The sequence below is a fragment of the Bombus huntii genome, chromosome 16 (assembly GCF_024542735.1).
Source record: "Bombus huntii isolate Logan2020A chromosome 16, iyBomHunt1.1, whole genome shotgun sequence".
In the NCBI taxonomy this organism is placed as follows: domain Eukaryota; kingdom Metazoa; phylum Arthropoda; class Insecta; order Hymenoptera; family Apidae; genus Bombus; species Bombus huntii.
This window is the reverse complement of record NC_066253.1, coordinates 490,836-514,543: the sequence shown is the minus strand read 5'-3', so window position 1 is coordinate 514,543 and position 23,708 is coordinate 490,836. Positions and strand designations below refer to the sequence as shown.

The window sequence follows — 23,708 nt, the reverse complement described above, 5'->3', positions numbered from 1 at the left end:
ATGGAAAACTTGTTCGAACTTCTCAGTGGCCGAGAAACGCCGAAGCCCAAAGGAACTTGGTTCGCAAGGTCCCAAGAGATCAAACCAAAGCCCCAACAGACCGAAGCGTCTGATACCAACTATTTCCCCGCAGCAGAGTGCTAATTAGCCGGTGTACACAAGGAACGGACCGTGAAGATAGCTCGAGACGCATCCCACCGCATATCGCCGTCGGCCCGCTGACGTTTCCTTCGAGCTTCCAGAGAAATAGGTGAACAGACGCTCGTCTTTCGCTCGTTTTATCGACAAACAACGAAAGAAGTTTCTCCCATCATCGTGGACCAGTGAGAAACATGACACAGAGATTGTTTATCCGAATCGTCGTACGAATCGTGTTTTGCCAAATTGTTTGGAACAAGGTGAATTTAGGTATTACATTCTTTTAACTGGAACGAGACAAATTTGGTGAACTAAAAAGTTTTCGACAAAGCGAATGCTTTAGACGATGCTTTTGCAGAAAAATGTGAGCGAATGCAATAATTGGCAGAAATTAAATGTTGTGGCACGGTATACGGTGACGTTGAACCAAATTGTATCGAGTCCCCAATTATTTACACGAATATATGCGAATATATGAAATGTAAAGCGAAATTCAAAGCTGATAATTTTTCATTCAAGAAAGAAGGAGAATTGAAAAATTCTATCGACAATGACGTGTTCAAAGAGATTACAGAAACTAATCTACGACAAACGGTGAGATAAATAGCGTTTCAAAATGAAAGTAAACTATTCGTCCATTACACGTCGCTTGTCCCAAATAGGAAAAGCACGAGAAATGACAAATGGTGTGTGTGCATGCGTGTTAAGCGATGTACAGAAGCTTAGACAAACGGAGATAGCCGCCATTCTAAACTTTGTACATTTTTTAAAACTATCAACGCTTCTTCTGACAACAAGCGAATCTTATATGACGATCGAAAACGTAACGGTAGTCTGATAAAGATAAACGTGCTTCTCCGTCCGAAGAAGATAACAGCGACTGTGTGACCCAGATATCGTGTAATAAGGAAAATTAATCGTAATAAGAAACGCGCGTAAAATAATACACCGAAAATTCTAGATCTAAAATTTTGAAATTTACGAAACAATTTGTGTAATAAAATTGGTATTTATCGCATTCCTTCGTAATGATTTGACGGCAATCGCCAAATACCTACTAATGGTATTTCAAAAATCATCATAAACACGTTCAAAAATGAATATCGCCATTCTAAAATATAAAAACCGATGAAAATCCAAGGTACAAATTTTCTAAACGTTATTCTTTTATTTGTAATAATCGGAACGACGAATATCATTCGGAAACCTTCGTAGAACAACGATTGCAAAGTGAATGCTGGCTACGAGGTGCAAATTTTCCCACAATTTCATGATTTTTTAGGGACACGAAACATCTGGTTTTGCGGAAGATGGCAGAAGAAAGACGCGAGACAAAGCTCCGGCTAACGAGGTTTCCGGTAACGAGCAGGGCATGGTAACCACTGAATCAGGAACAGATTTAGCGACGACGATGAATCACCCGACGCGTTTGCTGTGTAAACAGGGACGAGTCTCGCGCCAAGGGAACCCCCGACCTTGCCCTATCACCTTCGACGAACGCCTATCATCCCTTCTGTTTTCCGCTGCTCCTCTCTTTCTGTTTGTCGAGGTTCGCCAACCAAGACGCGGCATCCTCTTTAATCCCGCTACGATCGACAGGTGTCGAGAGGATGCTGATCGAGGATCCTGAACAAACTCGGGCTTTCCGCTCGATCGCGTCTCCGCATGAAATCGGGGTGGTAGAAGAAGATGTGGTCGTAAGCGAGGGAAGAAATTGCGTTCTGGTGTTATTGGACGCTACAACATTTTTTTGAAACGTAATTGATGGGATTTTGGTGTGATTCTAGGTTGGGTTTGTTCGATGTTCGACGTTGTTGGCTGGAAGGAGACTCGTTTCGGAGGGCGACCGACGAAGAAACTATTCGGGTTTTCCATGTGATTTTGTTCGATGTTCGATGATTGAAGCAAAGTAGTACAAGCGAAAAAATCAGTCGTTTAAGAAAACGACTGTTTTAATAATCGTATTCGCTCCACGACAGTGAACGACGGACTTAAATTCCATCTGAATGACTCGCGTTGCACCATATCCAACTTCCAAACCTGGAGAGCCATCTATCACTGAAACTCCTTTGGAAATATCTCAGGGACATGCGGAAATTCAATGCAACTCTTTTTCCTAGTGGCGGGAAGAAGGGAAACCGTGTTCCGCCGCGAGCTGGCCGCGGAATCGTCGAGTCTGGGGATTTTTTCGCGAGATCCAACGACGAATGCAGCTTACGTCACGCTCGAGGAGCTAGGGGGAACGGTCGTTGCCTCTTGACAGCCCGTTTCAATGCACCGTTGCTGAAAAGATTTACGCGCGCGAGCGTCACTCGCGATTTCGTCGCGTCAAGATGTCTGTGAATTGTATTACGAATTTATATACACGTGTCACGACTACACGCACGTTTTCCCAAGGGCTGAAAACGCAAATTCAAAGGATCGAGAATGCTGCCCCATCGGAACTCTCAATTTGTTCGCGTTCGAAATATGGATTGACGTATTACACCCTCTGACCCAAATAATCCTAATTTACTCTACTTTGGAATGAAAGATCGTTCGCAACAAATAATCGGACACTGCTCTCCTACCTTCGACCGAAGGTTCTGATTTAACCGTTGAAGAAAGCTACCTACCACTCCCAAGCAATTCTTACTTCTCTAAACTCCTTCGTCCGATCCTGAAATTGTTCTCGAACGCACTAACCATCACAATCTCAGAGACCTAATATCCTTCGATAAATGGAACACTATCACACAGATTAAAACGTAACACGGTAACTCCGAAACGCGAATCGATCCTCGAACATGGAATACGTAACCAGTGCGCTCCAAGTTCCGCATATTGACCCGGCTTATTAGTCGAACATAAGCAATCGTCGAATAGAGTATTAAACCCGCTTGGCGAGCGTCGGGGGACAATCGCGTCGTAAAAGCTGCTTAGTGGTTCGGAGCGGCGAACAAATGGACAACCAGGGGATCTGTGGCTAATTTATGCGACGGACAACGATATTAACGAGAGCCCTTTAACCTGAAGGACGCGTCGTGGGACTGACCCAGTGTTGCGAACTTCCGACTTCGAAATGAAACTCTGACTCGGTCGATTCTCTGGCGAGATCCCTAGATAAGTTTCTAATTTGCAAAGATCGAGGACTATGAATCGTTTATGGTTACGCTGGCTCAGAATTTTTACGTCTCTATCGCGCGTGGAAAGTCTAATTTCCTGTAACGATTATAATACAATATATTCGTGAAACGTATACTTTGATGAACACATGTTTAAGACAAATGTCTTACGATCCAAGTAAAATTATAATTGCGTGATTAGCACGGTCAACAGATTACTTAACTAACTTAATTTAGTTAACTACGACCGATCAAACCGAACATATTATATCGGTGTTTCTTGCAATCCTGTTTTGTAAACTGCGTCTTCTTGTTCGGATCTGTCCCGAAGAAGAGACACGGAATGTTCGCGAAACGCCGACATAGAGCGGATCGTACTAACAACACGACGGAAACCCGCGAACCTCGTCGACATCGAAAATTCTCTTTTCGCGTTACATCGGCCGAAAATGCGCCACGAAAGAAACAAATCTTCCACTCACCATGGTGTCTTTGATGTGTTCAACCGGTTGCAGGAGGACCGTAGTGGCAGCGATGGGACGATGATGATGCTGTTGTTGTTGCTGATGATGGTGGTGGTGCTGCTGCTGATGCTGATGGTGATGGTGTTGTTGGTGGTGCGGATTGCAATTGGCGATATTCGTGCAGGTGCAGCTGCAGCCAATGTTGCAGGCTTGCTGGCCGGCGAAGAGGTGTCCTACCAGGCCGGGGGTGATCGCTGCTGCCGCCGCGTTGTTGATGCTGTTCAGCAGGGGCGGAGGCAGGGACACCGCACCACCCGGGACAAACGGGTACGAATGAAAATACGTGGTGATGGAGGAACGTGCCTCGTCGGCGCCTATCGTCTCCGCTAGCCAACACTTCCCGTTCCCCGTCGCCGAGGGTATGAACAAGCCTTGGCCGCCCAACGAGTGCAATCTCCAGAAAAACCTGCCTCGTTGTTCCTCACCGGCCCAGCCGCGTTCCAACGACGGCTGATGATACCGAGCTTCCGTCTTGCTCGTTCGGCCCAACTCGCACGACGGCCACCACAGTTTGGCCGATTGCCGCTCGATCCCTCTTCAAATCAATTTTCGACTCCTCCCGCGAGTTCGAGCTCGAACTCGGCGCGGAGATCGAACCGCGAGGCCAGCCAAGTTCCTTGAAATCTTCTTAGAGAGATCTTGCCCCGATTCGAATTTCGGTTAATTCAATTTAGGTATAGTCGTCCGGACGTGAGACGTCAGAGAGCCTAACTGGTACACCTTAAGAGCTAACACGCGCGTACATCAGATTAAACGCGGTCCTTATTGTACTAGACACACATACGACCGGTGACACGCATACAGAGAGACTCAGAAGACGTTGGTTTAAGCCTAGAGCGATAGTGTGCGGTTTAGTCTAGACGAGCGACCGCTCTGTTAGATATACGATGATTGTCAAAGTGTGTGAGCGAGTTAGAGCTAGGGCAAGTAGGTCTGTGCACCGAGCAAAGATAAAAACAGGTGAAGTGACACGGCCACGCGATTCAGGCGCATGCATACGCGCATATACATGCAGAGGGCAGAGCGTACCTTTCTTTTCTTTCTTTTTTCGACGGGTGTGGGGGTAGAGGGGCTCTCGCACGGTTCGCTCGCACGTTAATTGAAACGTCGTAGGTACATACGTGGATTCGTGATTGTTCCTTCTTTTCTTTCCTTAAAAACAGACACTTTAGCTAAGAGAGCTAGCTGAAAAAATGATTGTCACGAAGATTGACGAGAGGACGCCCCTTGAAATAGGGGCAGACAGGGAAGAAACACGGTCGGGCCTTGCTCTACTTCCGGTGCGGATCAGCTGGCGCGGCCCAACGATCGGATATGTGCGAAGGGTGTATACATATAAACGTATGTATATATAAGTGTAAATATATATAATATATATATATATATTTTTCGTATGTGTATATATATATATATGTAGAAGTATATATACATAAATATCTATGTAGAATAATATATGTACGTAGAGCGTGTACGGAAGTAGTACAGAGGCTGGAGATCACATGAAGACACGAATACTCGTTTACTCTCTTTCAACCGGCTAGACTCGCACGCGGACGAGGAGGAGGAGGAACCGCACGTGGTTGCCGTTCCTTCCCACCTTTCCCTTTTGAAAATGTCGTTAGAATTCCTCTCGGTTACGTCCAACCTGCTACTGTGCTTGATTGTCTTGACGCGATTCTCTTTAGTGCGATCGGTCGCTCATTATTCACGCGCGACCATCTCTTTATATACGTTACGTTACTTAAATAGCCTAATTTTTACTTATACATAGGGACAAACACAGATTCGTGTTTACTTCTAAGAGGGACTATACTTATTATATTTATCCGAATCTCCCTCGCGGTTTCTAGCTATACAGCACGTTTTATTCTTTTTTTCTTTTTACTATAAGGTAGTCTCTCTTTATAGACGCGTAAGCCACGTCTAACGCCCGAACGACTAACAACAGCGTTCTCTAGTACCGACGAATCGCGGCCAGCCGCGGCAAATAAAAATATAATTCTCTATCCCAGCCTCGCGATTCTTCCCGCGAGCCCCCACCTCTTGCCAAGCTTCGCCGGCCTCTTCTCGCCGCTCCGCTTTAAATGATCCTCCTGCTCCAGATTCACCGGCTCCTTCTCCCTTTCTCTTTCTATCTTCGTTCGACTTGGTAGCACACCGACGAGGGAGGTCTCCGGCGATTGAACGTGTGCGACCTTGAAACTCGTACACACGGCCGGCAAATACGAGGAAGCCTTATCTCTTTCTCCCCTTCTTTCGCTCCGACCGATTCCTTCGCTGGCCGATGCTCGTAGCACGGGGACTCCCGTTCGACACACACAGACACACACACACGGTCGGACAGTGGGAGAGGGCAGTGAGACTGTGATCAAAGAGCCGGTGCATGCATGTGCCACTCTGTGACAGCTGGCTTTGCTCTTTCTCTCTCTCTCTCTCTCTCTCACTCTCTTTCTCTTTCTCTCTCTCTCTCTCTCTCTCTCTCTCTACGTTGCTGTCGTTGCTCAAACTCGTTTCTCGACACACTGAAGGGAGGGAGACCAAAGTAGCCTCTATGGGGCTCTCGTGCACACGGCGTATCACGTGTCGACCGTTTTCACACTGAGCGTTTAGGGCTGGTCCGCGTGAGATCTCTCGGCCGGCTGGCACGCGCGCGTGGCCAGCGACACGGGCAGGCGTAAACAGTGAGAAAGAGGGAGGCAGAGGATATAATACACCGGACAACGACGGCCGATCGGTGGAGGACCAGGTGGACACCGTTTTCGAGAGAGACAGGAACGTACGACGACGATGCGACGTGTCGAATCGTAGAGAGGACGAACTTAAGAGACGTATCGCAGTGGAACTAACTCTGCTGGAGATATACGGGGTAGAGAGAAGCACGGAGTTAGATATGACAGATATCGGTCGGGCGCGCGTGTGTGTCTGTCTGTGTGCACGTGTGTTACTGTGTGATGTCGCGTTGGCTTTCGAAGAGCTGGTTCGTTGCCGCGGTTCGGACCGACCTGCACGGGGTGTTCCAGAGAAAGAGAGAAGGAGAGAAGTGTGTGTGGGAGTGTGTGTGTGAGGCGGTGTGTGTGTACGTGAGAGAGTAACTCGGAGGCGGGAACGATTAAAGAGCGTCCTACTCGATCGCCTAGCTTGACACAACTGAGAGCAGCGTCTCTCTCGCGGCGCCCGCGTAGGCCTCCACCGCCACCGTCGCCGCGGCCGGGTCGTGTCGCCGCGTATACGCGGCTTTCAAACGCTGTCCCCCGCTCCGAGCACCCCGACGCGCCTGGCATCGCCAATAGCGAGCGAGCGACGGCCGAGCGCAGGCGAACTTGCACGAAACGACTCGAGTGTGCGCGCCAGCGCGCATTCGTGCCTCTCCGTGCCTCTACGCCGCCTACACGATCGCACATACGCTTCCCCCACCACTAACACTCATCCCTACCACCGAGCGACGATTGAGCTCGGCCGAGAGAGCAACGGTGTGGGTCTTTACTAACCCTGTTTCGACCGCTTTCGTCTCTTTTTCTTCGAGTCGCGTGTCTATCTCTCTCCCCTTCTCGCTTCTGATCGACCGACTCCGTGCTCGCTCGGAGGCACTCTGCGAGTAAGTAGATTCTCGCTGGCCAGGTTAGACCGATTCCTTCTTCGCGGGGCAACGTGGCTGCTTTGGTGACTGATCTTTCGCTTTTATAGGGTTTTCTCTACTGGTTGTGCGGCGTTTTCGTGATAGGTGGGGAGAGGCTGAATGGTGAATAGTGGTAGACAGGTGGAGGGAACGTGTGATTTTCCGCATTGTTGCACGGTTGTGATGTGTTACAGTGGTTTTACATTAATGGGCTTGGTAGAATTAGGACTCGTATTAGGATGATTTATGGAGTAGAGATGGGAATATCGATGTATCGAATGGTTACGGCGGTCTATGTTTCATATGCTTAATGGATTCCATTTGATCGAGTTTAATAAGTTTCTTCGACTCTCGGTGAGGTTTGCGTCTTGAGCGACGCAAAAAAAAAAAAAAAATTGAAAAATTTTGTTTACGCAGTACAGATTGCTAAAGTTTCGAGTGGCTCGCCGAGCTTGATTTCCTAACGTTTCGGTGAAACGAGAACCACGAATGAATCGTGTGTAACTTCTAGGTTTTGCGCACAATTCGTTTCTAAGATACGTTCCTTAAACGGAATAAAATAGAACTGGAATTTACGAAATTGTCAGTCGGACTGACAAATGAGAAAACGAAGCAAACGATGAATCTTTAAATCGAGGACTTGCGGAAAAAATATACAAAGAAACCAGGAAACTTGTCTTAATGGATACGATTAAAATTGACGTTACTGAGTCGAGTTCTTGATAGTTGGCAGTATCGTTAGAAACGAACAGTCTCATCGGTATTTCTTCGATATTTCTTTCGAAATTTGTAAATTCAATTTTCTCTTCCGCTCGCGTTATCAAGTTTCTTCGAGTTAGAGTCGTTCTTTAACTTGCTATCCTGTTCCTTCAATCTTTCTTAATCTCCCTGGATTTTTCTTTAATTTTTATTTCAACGCGTTTCCCTCTTTCAATGATAGTAGAGGAACCAAGAATTCACGATCGCAAACAAAAACCCCAATCAACCACCTTGAGAAGAACAAAAGTACGCCCTTCTTAAAGAAAACGTTCAGAAATTTAAAAAAGGAAGAAAAAGGGGAGAGGGAAAGAGAGAAAGAGAAAAGAGAGAGAAATAGAAAATTGGAAAAATCAGAAAACAAGGTTCGTAAAATTCGCTCTCGAACAAATAAAACACGTTCCTCGAATTGTTTGCCAACGGCGAAGATTACGATCATTGAGGCAAGTAAGGGATGAAAAGCGGAAGAAAATGGGGGAGGGAATCGAAATTCGAAGGCGTGATCAGACAGTGGTCCTCGAGGGAAAAAACGACGGGAAATTGGTGGCGACCACGAGCACCATCGATGGGTTCTTCGGAGCTCTGATTGTTCAGAAACGAGCGGCGTCGATCAGGATCGACTGCGCAACGAACCGATTCACCCTCGACGGACTCGAGAATGCTCGAGCAATCGGCTCCCTCGAAAGTGGTAACCTGATTATCCGCACTGAACGAATAAATGAGGGAACGAAGCCGCGGTTTTGTGCAAGAGAAAGATTCTCGCTTCCCCGAATTGGGAAAAGCGCGTACGAGAACATCTCCGGATGAAAGTGGCAATCTTGAGAAACGGTTGAAAGTCTTGTTTACGTTACATTAGTAATTCGTTTTATATCGTTGATACGATGTTATTATCTGTACTTGTATTAAGAACTAACGTATCGAAAAGCGAACGAAGAAAAGAACGAAATTTAAATATCCCGCTAATCTCTCTAGAGAAAATTTCGAGACTAACACCGAGGAGTCTGCTAATCCCTCAGACACGAATATTTCCGTAGACCAGGGGGTGGGGGGATGGTAGAGGAGGGTATCGTTAATTAAACGCGACCGCGGTTCCATAAGGTGAGACGAAGGTTAAACAAGAGGAAGAACGGAGCTGACTTCACGTCTGACGCGCTAATACTCGTTCGACCAAGTGGCTTCGTTAATTACTGTCAAATCGAGAAGTGGCAAATGAAATAATTACAAGGCGTCGCGGCTCTTCCAGATCACGGCCATCTTTAATTAACGAGGCACCGGTGCTGTTCGCGTTTTCAATGTTGTTATTTTTCTTTTTTTCTATTTTCTTTTTTTTTTTTTTTTTTGTACGTCCTTGGCTTTGAAGAAATCGGGTTTCTTTAAGTTTGGGGCAAGCTGCTTCTGATGCCTATTCCCTAGTCACTACAGAATCACTGTTTACAATATTCGTGAGATCTTGCTATTATTAAAAGATTATTTACGAGTTTCACGCTACAAAACACACCCTACAAAATTCATCTTTCCATCAGAAACATCAACAACTTCGGTAACTATAACTCAGAAGAAACGCTTCGTTTCCTAGATCTTTCAAATAAAATCTCCAAATCTTTTCGTTAAATTAATACTAAATTAATATCTTAATTTCGTCTCTAAAGTTTGTAAATTATCCCGATTTTCTCAAGCATATTCAACAAAATCTTCAAAATTGGCACAAAAATACAGAGAGATCTGTCTTCAATTGCTCGAAGTATAAAGTCTAAGTAAAATCCCTGAATCGGTACTCTAAGGAAACGTTATTTGTAACCGTTTCGCTCAAAGATTTACCTATTTACATCTCGTAACCGGGTTTTGTACGGAGAAAGGTGTTTTGAAAATATTAATTGAAAGAGACACGTAACGAAGCTTTCGTAGTAATACGGGCTACGCAATAAGCAGATAAATTTTCTTTGATCTTTTTTTTTTTTTTTAATTACGGCGGTGGGGTGTAGTAAAAGAAAAATTTAATTAACTTACCGAGCTGCTCGCGTGCCAAAGGAAACGGAGCCAAAGAAGCCAGATATCTTACCTGCAACAGAAATTAATATACTTTCTTAATTTAGTAAGACACCTCGACGAAAGCTGCGTGCAATCGCAAGAGCATAACAGCGTGAATACAGCCGTCAAGCGAACTGACTAATTTTTTAAAAAATATTATAATATACGTATAATACGATCGGTAGACTGTGGATTTTTATGCAATCGTGAGAAATTTAAAGATATAAAGACGCATAGAATGCGCATGACATACGCAAAAACGTATAAAATATTCAAAGTATACTTTTCATAATGTTTAATAAGTAAATTGAATTTCTGCCTAGGTCCTACTCCTTCCACCGTATTCGCGAAAATATGAATTTGCATAAAAATCCGCAGACCAGTGGTCGGTAACAATATAAGAACATAATACGTTACAAAAGATTGTCAATCCTTATACGAATACGTGGTGCAAAATATATAATATGACAAGATCTAACATTTCACAAAAATTCATCCAACAACTAGGAGAAATAATTAAAAATACTGAAAAATTGCTGCAGTCATATACGGTAATTCGGTGCGTTTCCATCAGAAAAAAAACAGACATTTCAAGCCATAAAATTAAATCCTTTAGCTCGTATATCACGTATTCAAGTCTGTACAGGGGAAGCTTATCAAAAAAACTTTACCAAGTCTTCCTACGTCATTAGCGCATATTTTGGTACATACGTGTATAAAATTACAAGACACTGTAAAAGTATTTCTCCACATGAGAATATCAAACCTTGGTGCAGCACGGTAGCTTGATTTTTTTTTTAATGTTTCCCTTCGTTTTGGCGAAGATTTAACGAGGAAATTAACCACCTGCAGTTTAACTACGTAAATGGTTATTTTATGAAATATTTCTGTCCAAATATTTACCAGATTACCGAAGTCGCTGGTTAAAACGATATAACAAATTAAATTATAAAAGAGTCGAATACCAGGTGGAGGGAAAACATGTACTTCGGTAAATTAAAAATCAGAAATTAGGTTCTTCCTAGGAAAATCACAATTTATTATATTTCTTCGAATGGTGCAATTTTGCGTTGAAAAAATTTTCACAAGACAATTAACAATTTCCCCAATCTTGAGCTGACGTACTACTGAATCAATCTCTTTGTTTACGTTCAAAGAAGAAACTCACTCGCGACATCGAATGTTCGTAAATGATAACGATCGATTTTACGTCGACAGGATTGATCGCAGGGCCTATGTTGATTGCATATTTCTCGCTCTACTCGCCGAGTATCATAAACCCTTAAAGTATCGCATCCTCTTTCTTTTTTCACACGCGACATATAGATAGATGAGAAGTCTAGTCCTGGTACGATTTTTTTTGCCATCTGCTTCGTATGTAATTTCGCAATATTTTCCTTTCGGCAGTGAGATTTCTGAAAGGCACGAAATCCGGATCTAATTCCAGCTCACACACGGGTTAAGTGCAAACGAAATCGCGAGTCGATCGTTAATCCCGGCGCGCGGCAACGACTTAATACGTTGGGCAAACCGTTTCGTGCGCGGCGTCAGCCGTTGAGAACCGAGCCTAAGTCCCTGGGAAATTACTCCGGGCGGGGCTGAGCAGTATGCAGATCGCGAAATCGCGACATACGTCGGGGATTAGCTCGGTGGAGACTGCTAGCTAAAGAGGATCCGCGAAATCGGCAGATCGAAATGTCCCTAGGAATCCTATTTAACTTACTCCGCGGCGAGACGACCCCGCCCTTCGCTATAATTTGTGTAATCGCGCCGTTCGCGGCGCACAGCCCACAGGATTTTCACTCCCGTGATAGATTCGTCTTTGGAACGGGAGACTTTCGGGCTTGCTCACGTTTCTCCGGGATTTCCAGCGTCTTCTGGGAAAATTGTTCGTCATGAGAAATTCGTTTACTCGCGTTGCGTCGATATAGCTTGATTTCGAGGATTAGAAACGACTTTCGAGGATTAGGTCCGCAGAGAAAGAGAGAGAAAGGGAGAAAATATCATTTTTCATATTTTATAATTTTATTTTATAAAGAGGATTTTTATACTCTTCTAGCGAGACTTTCGACCGTGTGATTCGTTTTTCAGTTTTGTGACTTCACTCTGGACAATTTTTCGACTTTGCCAGCGATAGTTCTAATCGTAAGAAATTCTCTAATTTACGTTATTTACAAGCATTGCTTGGTCACTCTAACGTACTTTTCCAATTGCTTGAATTTATTCTGCGAGATTTCTCCGATCTTTCGCTGGAGCTTTTCACCGTAGAGAATTCAAGATCCGACTACACACCTAACAACTTCAAGTTTGACCTAATAGATTACTTAACAAACTCGAAATTACGTATTATTAACCTAAATTACGTATATACAACATTTTATACAGACATTATTTCCCACGAATCACAGTTTTTAGATACTTTGGAACATTTCTGAACTTCCTCGCCGACCAATTTAGAAGAGGATCAAACCTCTTAGATACTTGGACGTTAAACGAAATATTTGAACGAATGATCTGCCATTTTTATCGATGTTTGTTTCGACGCGCCTTTAAAGCACCGTTTGGTCCATGGCACGACATCAATCATCCTTCGTAATTTAACACGTGGAACAATCGACAGCTGCGACCGTAAATGGATTTACCGGCACGTATGTACGGATGACCGCAATAATGATTCGTTCAAACAGAATTATGCACGACCGATGCCACGATAACGACGCCGCTAAACGTGGACAAATCGCTGTTACACAATTCCAAGCCGGTGACTGGCGTCCCCCGGAACCAACCATCGGCAAAATCGATCGAAGCAGAGATTGGCTATCGTCTTTCTTAATGTTCTCAGTATTTGATACTCTATTGTTAGCTTCCAGATAGATTATAGCGGTGTGCCGTGACAGTGGTCGAGGAAAAGAAACAAAAATTTCCTTTGCTTTTTAAAAAGAGCGAAGGAAGATTACTTTCAGCCACCTAAGATTCCACTATTCCACTAAGGCACTGTAAAAGTATTTTTTCTACGTGAGAATATCAAACCTTGACGCAGCACGGTAGCTTGATTTTATTAAATGTTTAGCTACGTAAACGATTATCTTATATAACAAATTGAATTGTTAAAAGAATCGAATATTGCCAGTTGGAGAAAAAACACGTACTTAGGCAAATGAAAAATCAGAAACTAGATTCTTCCTGAGAAAATCACAATCTATTACAGTTTAGCACTGGGCCAGGGTTACTCGTCGTCATTAACATACCGTACAAGCTCGTAGAAAAGATAAAATCTAGTTACGAACACATATTTCTTCAAATAGCGCAATTTCACGCTAAGAAAGTTTTCGGATTTAATCGGACGCGAGAGTCTTATATTCGCCTTAACGTTCATCTACGATAGCGTTTCACGATCTTTACGCAGATTACAGCGACGCATGCGACGCGAGATTTTCACGGTCCGTAAAAGTGAAAAGAGGAAGGGAAAACATCCATCGACCGGTCTCACGCAACGAAGCTGTCGCCCTTCGTTCGCACACGATCTAACGCGATTTTTATCGCCGGCAGCATGGTCACGCGACGCGCGGCAAACTCGAATTCCGGATGAAAGACCAAGGGAACCGCAACCAGCGAGAAAGTTTCGCGGAAACGCGATAAAAACGAGACTCGGTTTACGATGATGGATGATCAAGGAGGCAGGGTTTAGATCTTACTTTCTTTCCACGTCGTTTATTCGTCTTGTTGGCGGACGACAGCGGTTCATAACGACGACGAAAGTATTTGCACACTCGTGGACACTTTTCCCGAATACGTCGTGTCTGTTAGGTATACGAACCATTTCGAAATTCCATCGAATTTCGCGACTATTAGGTACATACAAGTATATACGGGGAAATGAAACGTTAAATTACGAAAAAAAAAAAGATACAAGAAAGAAGATTACTCAAACACCGATCGCTCGAAAAGTTGATAAAACGTACGAGCAGTGCTCGAAATTGCTTCAAGTTTATAAAAGTGCATGAAAATATTTGAAATCAAAATATCACGTTTTACTCGTTCAATACGCATATTGGCGAGGCAAGTGTTAACAAAGTTATAATTACTACACAATTAATATAAGAGTAGTATTTTATAATTAGTACAACGTGTTATAATTTCGATTAAATAGTTGAATTTCGCCACATCGATCAAACGTCAGTTTGAAATTTAACCAGGTGGTAATTCTTCGTTAAAAGCTGAAAATGAATGAAAAGGGGAAGACTAGAAAATGCCATTAACAATAGCGTTTTAATACGTATCGCTGGAACTAATTCGGAACAGCAAGAGAAACAGCGTTTCGAACGAAATTAATCCATTCTACCATTATTCGCCTGCTGCGTGCCGTTTAAATTGACAAGTTCCTAATTCACCTAGAACTGCGACGTATATATACGATATCTCTGTTATAAATTAATATATCACAGAGTCAGGTTTGTGTTTTGGATGAGACGGGAATAACTTCAATCTTCGTACGATTGTTGGTTTATTGTTCACGAGTTGCATTACGCCTCGCGTATCCTTACCTGCATTTACATTTCTCGGATTTCTATGATAATCAATAGACCGTAGATTTCTATGACGATTAACAGAGAGCGGGGTTCTATATAATATAATATAATATGCAAAAGCATTCAAAATATCGAGAGTGTAGTAATTATTATAATATTCGATAGATGAAATAACGAGGAATCTTGCGTCGAGTGATACTTTGCGACGAGACATCGATCATTACGAATTTTCTGGCGAAACATGTGAAAATTCGTTAACGCGTCGGTTCAAAAATTCTTCTTCGTGTTCGATCCGATATGGTGGATGATACATTTCAGAAAATTCTTACCACCGCGGCTTATTTTTCTCGCGATCGATCCTTGGAAACGGCGATGGATAATTGCACACATCAGGATTGGATTTCCGAATCCAACGATATTGGCCATATCCAACGAGCCATACAACTGTCATAAAGTGACTGTAACAGCCAACAGTTGGGCCACCACTTTCGTATGTGCAGTAATATTCCGCGATTGATGTTCATCCGGTTTCAACCTCGTCGAAAAGTATTAAAATGCGGTGATGGCTTTCCACTATGATAAAATCATTATTATTAAAGCTATGAACATCGCTTTAGTTTTGAAAATTTACTTTATACCCTTTTACGTTAGGAATATTAGACGAAAGTTCTATGAAAATTCGAATACCTTTCGACATACGAAGATCTAAATTGAAATTCGTCTTTCGCGGCAGTCGGCGAAGCCTCTGGCAATAATTTCTTAAACTATTAACTTCACTTATCAAACTATTAAAATTTTCACACTTTTCACCTCCTATATTCCAGCAATTAATTGTCCGTTCAACTGGGAAAGTCGTGGGGAATTCGATTCTTCTTACTTTTACTTCTATTCTATTCGTTTAATTAGATTTATAAAAATATAAATTCTACTAATAACGATTGGTCAAAATGGTTACGTACAATGCTCGTAATATGTTCGTAAGGATATTTCTCAAGTAAAAAAAAAAAAAAAAAAACTTTTCCATATTAACTATTACGTTATTCGCATCGTTTATCATTCCAGCTGGTTGATTTCACAAAGATCCAATGAGATATTTACTGATCGAGAAGGCTAACTCATTTCCCCGAATTTTGGTTACATCTAGGCAGTTAGGCTGCGAAGGGTAATAGGACTTGATGCATGGCTCCCTGGATGCCGGTCCCCTAGATCTACCACCATTCGTCCTGCCGCCGCGTCTTTCCCCTTCTCGAGCTCTTTATTTATTTAAAGCTCGTCACCGGGTCCGCGTGTCCCCAAGGAACCCGAATGCTCGGGCGTATTCCAGAGTTCGACGGTCGATCAGGACGATCCCTCTCGTTCCAGCCAATTCTCTGTAGACCGATCGCCACTTGGACGTCGTCTGCGGCCACCGCAGGCTGAATATCGAGGATTTTTCGGCCACGGCCGATTGCCTTTTCTCCTCGGAATGTTCTATTCCTTCTTTTGTACGTTATATAGAACACTCTTGAAATTTTGATGTTTCCATATCGGAGAACATGCTTGAAACTTTTCTAGATTAGACAATATTCTTGGAATATTTTTTTTTCTTTCCATAGATATTACAGAATTTCTTATATTCTTCGAGTTCTTAATTTCTTACTTCCTTCTTAAGTTCTTCGAATACATTCGATACTCTTCGAACTCTGACACTGACACTTTGACATCCACGTCAGGTATTTTGTTTAAAGCGAAATATGATAGAAGATTCGACGCGTTCAATTTCCTGGTAACCACTTGTCAAGAACTAACCGAAGGAAGCTAGAAAAGTGGAGGAAAGCAGGGACAAAAGCTGAGAGTGCAATCTACGAAAGAAGAGTTACAGCACAACGGAGGATCCATAACAAGAAGGAAAATTCACGGTGAACCGGTATCGAAATCCCTTTCTTCCACGACCTTTCCGCTAGTCCGAGGGATTAGCGAGAGGATCGGGAACTGGTGATTTGTAGACGACGGGCAAATAGATTTCTGGCAAGTAGAATTTCGTCGACAAAAAAGAACCTGTTTGCATGGTTTTGTACCGGATATACATTGCCGATTTTCTCGAGGTTTTCGCTTCGCGTAGTTACATAGGATACAACTTATTCATCTACTTGTTACGAATAAACGCATTTGCAACGACAGGTAATCACCGGATACGGACGCTAAGAGAAACAAAAGTGTCGCAAAATATAGATGAAAAAGAATAGCTACGCGGTAAATTTAGAACGAAGATAACGTCTCGTAGATCACTCGCTTGAACGATACGTCGCTGATGGAGAAGAGATCTACGCGGTTCGAAAACTTACCTCGACAGGAAATATCAGAGATTTAGGATATCCAGATGGAAATATGCAGACTTGTGAGCGTAACATTGAAATACTAACGGTTTCCTGAAAGGTCTAAGTGGCGCATTAAAATTGATCGATGCAAGAATATGCGAACCTTTTATGCAGCAAACACGAATCACCGATCAATCTACGCTCCACCAGAGACCTTGCATCGACTAACGACGTTATCGGTCAATAATAGTGGTACGTTCTGTTCACAGGGCAGTGTGGACGACTGCGTGCTGAAATTGAACGTCGAATTATCTCGAGAAGCATCGCGTGTTTCATAAGGTAAGGGGACCAGATGAACGATGCGTATTCCAAGTGGAGCCTGACTAACGACCAGTATAATAATCTAATCGTCGAAGGCTGGATGAAATCAGAGGAACAGCGTACAACGAGTCCTAAGGCTCTCGAGGATGTGTTTCGGATACCTTCGAAGCGAATAGAGAAGGTTAGGTCATACTGGCCACATCCATAATGATAGAGTCCAAGATGACGGATCACCGGAAATGAATAACTAATAATAATCTTTTACCATTTCACTCCAATACTTTTCTACGTGGAACGACGAGAACGGTCTATCTACGTAAAAAAACAATATGCATCTCTAATTGAAAAAATCATGCGATTGTTGATCGAATATACACCATTGCACAACAGAAAACAATAAACAGAAAAGAAACACGATCCTACGAACGTAGTACTTCTTCTTTCGACATCTTTCTCTATCTACACCGGTAACGACGATGTTACAACCCGAAACAATTGCGCGTGATCTATTTTGTATATGTAATATATACCATATATATTGTAAGAGGATTATTAAAAATATACGACAAGCAGTACATTTGCAACGTCGAGTACGATAAGTAGGTGATATCGGTAAAAAATTACTTATTTCCAAAGAAAAGCAGTAAAAAAATTCCATCTTTTTTTATCCCACTAAAGACATATTCTTCGTGCTCCAAATTAAAATACAAATACCCTTCCTCGACAACCCAACTTCTGAACTAAAAAGCTCTACCAAACCACTAAAATTCTTCAAGTAATAGAATTTCACGAACAAAATGCAAATGGAGATTAAGACGTTCTTAAATCAGCGATTTAAAAACACAATTTAAAGTCGAGCAGGTGCGTGCTATCTCTTTCGGCGAAGATCGAGAATTTCGAAATAGACGAGGAGCAACGTTGAACATCGAATTAAAGTAAAACGTCGGAGGAACAACCGGAGAACCGAGTGACCAAATAAACCGTGGACCGAGATTAATGGAGCAGGGGAAACGCGGCAGTTTGCTTAATTTTCGCGGGGTTAAGGAACGCGAAATCGAATGGTAACCTGCTGGAGATTTGCTGGAAACGAGGAAGAAGAATCGATTACGGGGTTGAATGTCCCTAGTTGCTTCGGATAATCGAAATTGATACGTTTCCCGTAATTCGGTGACGTTTTTCACGTCTGGTTACTTCCGATGGGAAAATATCGATTTTTTTGTACTTTATGGTTTAGATAATACTACAACGCCTGCGTATTTCTCGATAGCAAAATATCCAATTTTTATTCGTAATACAACGTACGAGAATATTTAAATGTTTCCTTTATACTCTAATTTCTCCTTAAACTACAAATTTAATTACAAAGTTAACCACCGTGAGAAGGCAAGAAGAACTATATTTGTGACTGTCGAGAGCAAAGTTGCTTTTTCTACGGTAGATGAAGAAAGAAATCGAGGGGGAGAGATTTCTTTCGTGATCGAAGGCTGGAGCCGATAAACCGGAAGCCGATTAAATTTATAGACCAGGAAGAAAGGTCCTTTGTCGTTTCTTGTGAATTTCGTATTACAATGGAGGATTAAAGTGTGCGACGGACAGGCTCATTGTATCTTGCTGCCAGATTTCATTTTCGAAAATCGATTCGACCAGAATGTGCCCAGTATTTTCACTTCATTTTTCATTTATCTTTATCGAATTAATTTTTCTCATATTCCTTTCAAATTTTTTACGAACGAATACTTCCATAAATATTCGTTTGTTCGTTTAACGTACATTTCGTTAATTTCTGCGCTACTCTTCCCAATTCTTTATGAATACAGATGGATGTTTGAAGAAATATTTATAGACGATATCGTTCGTAGAAAAAGTTTGACAAAATATTGAGAAATTAACGAAAAGAAGGTACATGAAAAATAGAGTGGAAAGAGGCAAGTACAAGCTTGATACATTAATCAAACGCTTTAAATCCAGTTAAACTATACAGAGTATATTTACAATTTCTGTTTCTTCTTTAAATAATATTTTGTTTTAGGACTTGTTCAAGAGTACATGCATGTGGTAAGTTTTATTCAAATAATCTTGCACAGTAATTTACCGAATAATAATATCATTAAACTGAGAAATTAGTAAATTGAAATTGTACGATGTAGGGATTTATCAATTTTGATGATTCATAAAACAGTCGTGCATGGCATGCATTTCTTGAAACTTGTGAAAAGGGATTAGTTCAAAGCATAGGTACCTTTCTCCGTTACTTTCTCTTTCTAATTTCATCGGACGATGGCGAACAATTCGGACAGAGCAACTGTATAATTGTCGGTAATTCGATTCTCTAACACAGTCTAAACGGAAAAACTGTCGCGTTCGTTGCGCAGTCTGTCGCGCTTGTGCTTAATTGAGTACGCTAATTAAGGACGCGATTGAGCGATACCTCACACCCTCGAACCACCCCGTCACACACGCTTGTCGACACACTCGTGCCCTGCTCTTGTCGAAAGCCTGCGCACGCGATTTCGCTCCTCTCGCGTCCAACCGGAGACAAAATGAGCAGTTTAACAACTGTTTAACCCCTTATTGTCCGATTGGCCGAATTTTCAATGTGTCCACCATTAATGGAACCTCCTGTTTTCCGTTTCGCCATTGAAAGAACACCAAAAACACATTCGCCCGCAAAAATATCGTCAACGATAGTCGCCTATCAAAGCAAATCCTGATCAACGCCACCTAAAAACGCTACGACTTTTTGTTTGACGATTGTCTCTCTCGACTACCGCGAAAATCTAGAAAATCGCGATTAAAGCGGTCGCCTGGATAGGAAAGTGTATTAGAAGCGGAGCTTCGGGTGTCACGAGCGAAAGCGTGGCCTCGTTGAAGAAAGGCTCGACGCCGGAGCGCGCGCGGCCGCCAGGCTGATCAAATTTTCGGCGCGGTTGACGGGCAACATGGCGAACAAAGTTTGCCGAGCGCGGCAGCGTTAATTCGGTTTGCCCCGTGTTTTTCCACCGCGGAAAGACGTCCCGGGGCGATGTTGCTCTCTCGTCGTAGACACCGTGATAGGCGAATTTTAAAGCGTGCACCACACCCCTATCCCGTCACGCGAGCCTGATTCTCTCGTGAAAAAATTCGATTCCCGTGGCTCAATCCGGAGTTTAATATGAATTTCATAATCAACGCGCTTTAAGCACTTTCTCTCTCTCTCTCTCTCTCTCTCTCTCGTTTCTGCCTTAGTTGCATTGTTATCAGTGCATTAGGATAATTGTTAATATGGATAATAAAGAGATTCCTCGAGGCTCATCGTAAAAGCCTATAAATTGTTGTACCTATGCTCAAAAACCAATACAAAAGACGCAAAGTCAAACTAACCGTTGATATTCACGCCGACTGATTGAAAGAAATTTGCAGTCTAAACCGGAAGATGTCCAGAATCCCCTAGACTTCGGTAGATGTCGATATTATCAGGAAGGCGGATTCCAGAGGTTTTCGTTACGGTTCGACTCTTTACCACCGGTTGGAGAAAGAGGAAAACGCGACGATGCAATCGAAAGGGGATGTGTACGAAGCACGTGGCGCACTAAAATCGTACGAGGGATCCGTTTTCCATTTGCCAGCGGCGGGGCACCGCGATTTCCCCATTTTCTACGATCGTACCCGACAATGCCCAACCTTCTTATTATCGTTCATCGAATATACGCGGTCCTCTCTGCTACTTCCTCTGTATATAATTTCTCTCCTTTGTCTACAGCGGATTTTACATTTTTGTAAATACACACGAACAATTAAAACACTGGACTTTATTAATAGAATTCGGAGAATTGTTCTACTCGTTAAATACATCGCAGCAGACACCGTACTTTGAATATTCTACGTAAGGTGTTTCAGTTGACTCGATCAGATCGATCGAAAGCAAAGAGGGGAAAAAATCCTCTAAAATATTATAAATCGTTGCGCGAAACAACTTTCGGTCAATACGAATACATTAAACTAAATGCTGGTTGGTGGATCTAATAAAACTTGAAAACTGTTTAAAGTCGAGCAACTTACTTAACCCACTAATTAATTATATCTTAAACGCTCCGGCGGAGCCATTAATCACTCTCTCCCGAGCAACTGAATCCATTATTTCCCACCTGCGCGCAGTCTTACCCGTGAAAAACTTTCGATCGAGACGTTTCCGAACATTCGCCGTAACGAGCCTGAAGGATACCATCCCCGTCTCTCTACAAATAATTATCCAGTCTAGTGATTCGATACGACGACTCAAAAATTCAGTTTTAATACAGCTTGGTCTAGCGTAATTTATACAATATAATATGTTTTGCTTACTTCTCCAACTACACATTGTATTTTTTAAATACAGTCGATTGTCTTAAACCGACCTACAGCCTATAAAAAGATAGTTAACCAGCGGTAACCACGAACTACAGCGTAGTTAATCTTGTTGAGAAAAATAAAGAACATCAAATTATTTTAAATTTCGGATATTGCTTCTACCCTGGATTTTTAAGTTTTTTTGAATAATAATTTTTTTCTGGTTATTTATATTTATTTTTAATATTAATGAAGAATAGAAATTTTTCTGCGCTTCCTACACCCGTAAAGACTATGAAAACGGCATAAAAATTGCACGAGAAAAATCTACCGACGAAAAAAACCCAAGATTTTTTGGGCTTTTATGGAAAAAGTTGCAGAGTGGTGTCTTGTTTTAGTCAAGAGTTGTAACCACCGATGCGTTTCGAGAAGTGGATACTTCAACCGTTTCTCTTTTTTTCGCCCAGGAGCTTGGTAAAAAATCTGACACCGGAAATCAATGGCTTTCTACAAATACGCGGTGGTCGAAAGCAAGGGAAAATATTGCTTTTATTTATATTTATCGCTTTGATCGACAGATTGAAATTCGTATAATTCGTTTGCAATTAACATACTACGATATTTCGTAATATTGTCTATAATAATACTCTCTTGAAGCGATAAAAACGATGAAAATCAAAAATCAAATAAAATATATAAGGTAGCGGTCATCCCAACCATAAGTCAAAATTCGAAACGAATTTACAGCTCGTTAATTCAGACGTCAAACAAAAACCAACACGCAGAAACTAAAAATGCACGGAGAGAAGGTTGCCAGGGAATTTTATGATTTTTCAGGGCGTACGCGTTGGGGGAATTTCGCGGCTTTCAACTGACCCAGTCGCCCCGCGAATTTCAATGGTTTGGCGTCCCGATGTTTGTCCGTTTTCACCCCCTCCGGCTTGCACTCCCTTCTGTACACCACCCCTCGACTCGCACAAAAGCGCCGGCTGGGTTTCCATTAGTTTAATTACAGACAAGGTCGTCGTCGTCGTCGTCGTCGTCGTCGTTGCCCGAAACATCGTTTCGAAGCTGTTCGAAGCGGCGGAAGTTAATTTCGTGGAAAAGGTAAATCGCAAGACGTCCAACCAGACCTTCCAACAACTACGGAAAAATGCTAGCTTCGAAAACAGGATGATCATCGTTTTGACGATACGACGATGCGAGTGCAAACCTCGTCATAAATTAATCTCATAAATTATCTCAGCGCGCAATATTATCGTTAAATTTCAGATTATTTTACAAACGCATATCTTCGTGTCCACGCATAAAGAAGTGGAATCTGAGGAAAAACTTGTTGATTTATCGAGTATTACAACGAGTAGTATATTTTGGATATTCAGTATTATGAAATATTTGACACGGCGGAAGGAGTTCGAGATGATTCGGGTATGTTTTGGCTTCGGCGAGTCGAGCTTTTAACAGAGAAGAAGATGGGAAGGTGAATGGAGACGCGAAACCGGCGGACAAGAAGTTTGTATCTTTGGGGAATCGTGGTTGAATAGGTAAGGTTTGAAGGTGGATATTTTGGGAAGTGGTTGATTCGCTTTCAAGAGTTTCGAATTCGTGGATCAGAGAATTTTCAAGTTTGACAAAGTCTAAAAATTAACGTCGTCTGAAATCTAGACAAGTCCGATACTTCATTTTCCCGATAACTTTCTTTCGTAGCATTTTTTCAATTTCCAATAATTTCCAAATTTACAATTACCACCGATTTTATAAATCGTGGAAACGCCATCGTTATTAATTACGAATAAACGATCTGCCTTCTTATTGTTCAACATCGATCGTTCGTGACTGTAATTCATCGCTCACCTATTACCTCTCATTACCTGCTATTAATCACTCTTGATCACAGTCATTTGTTTCTAGTCATAATTCAGTATCACACCACTAGTGATTACTATAAAGACCTCCGTCGAACTGTATCGATCATCGATGATGAGTATAAAGAGTTATTGACTGCTGTTATATCGTAGCGAATGGTACATTAACTGCCGTAGATAATTACGCACTACGATGCATCAAACGATGCAAACAGTTCTATACTC

The 23,708-nt window shown here is 42.3% G+C and overlaps 1 protein-coding gene and 1 long non-coding RNA gene across 16 annotated transcripts in view; one reads left to right on the top strand and one right to left on the bottom strand.

The window, feature by feature from the left end:
- The window catches only part of LOC126874833 (polypyrimidine tract-binding protein 2), a 419,953-nt gene that overhangs the window by 217,959 nt on the left and 178,286 nt on the right, over positions 1-23,708 (bottom strand). For 5 of the 15 annotated variants that reach the window (XM_050637314.1, XM_050637319.1, XM_050637315.1 and 2 more), the window contains exon 2: positions 10,146-10,197. The exons of 6 other annotated variants lie outside the window; for them this stretch is intronic. Coding sequence is in view for 4 of the 9 variants with exons in the window: in XM_050637311.1 (XP_050493268.1) it covers positions 3,725-3,727 (3 nt within the window). In the remaining 5 variants the exon portion in view is untranslated. Of the gene's footprint in view, positions 1-3,724; positions 6,923-10,145; positions 10,198-23,708 lie in introns of those variants that run through there. 4 more of the 15 variants (XM_050637309.1, XM_050637313.1, XM_050637311.1 and 1 more) reach the window with 3 other exon arrangements.
- On the top strand, positions 10,210-18,941 carry LOC126874869 (uncharacterized). The gene is made up of 3 exons (XR_007693068.1): positions 10,210-16,179; positions 16,423-17,072; positions 17,262-18,941. It is a non-coding gene; the product is annotated as an uncharacterized LOC126874869 (long non-coding RNA).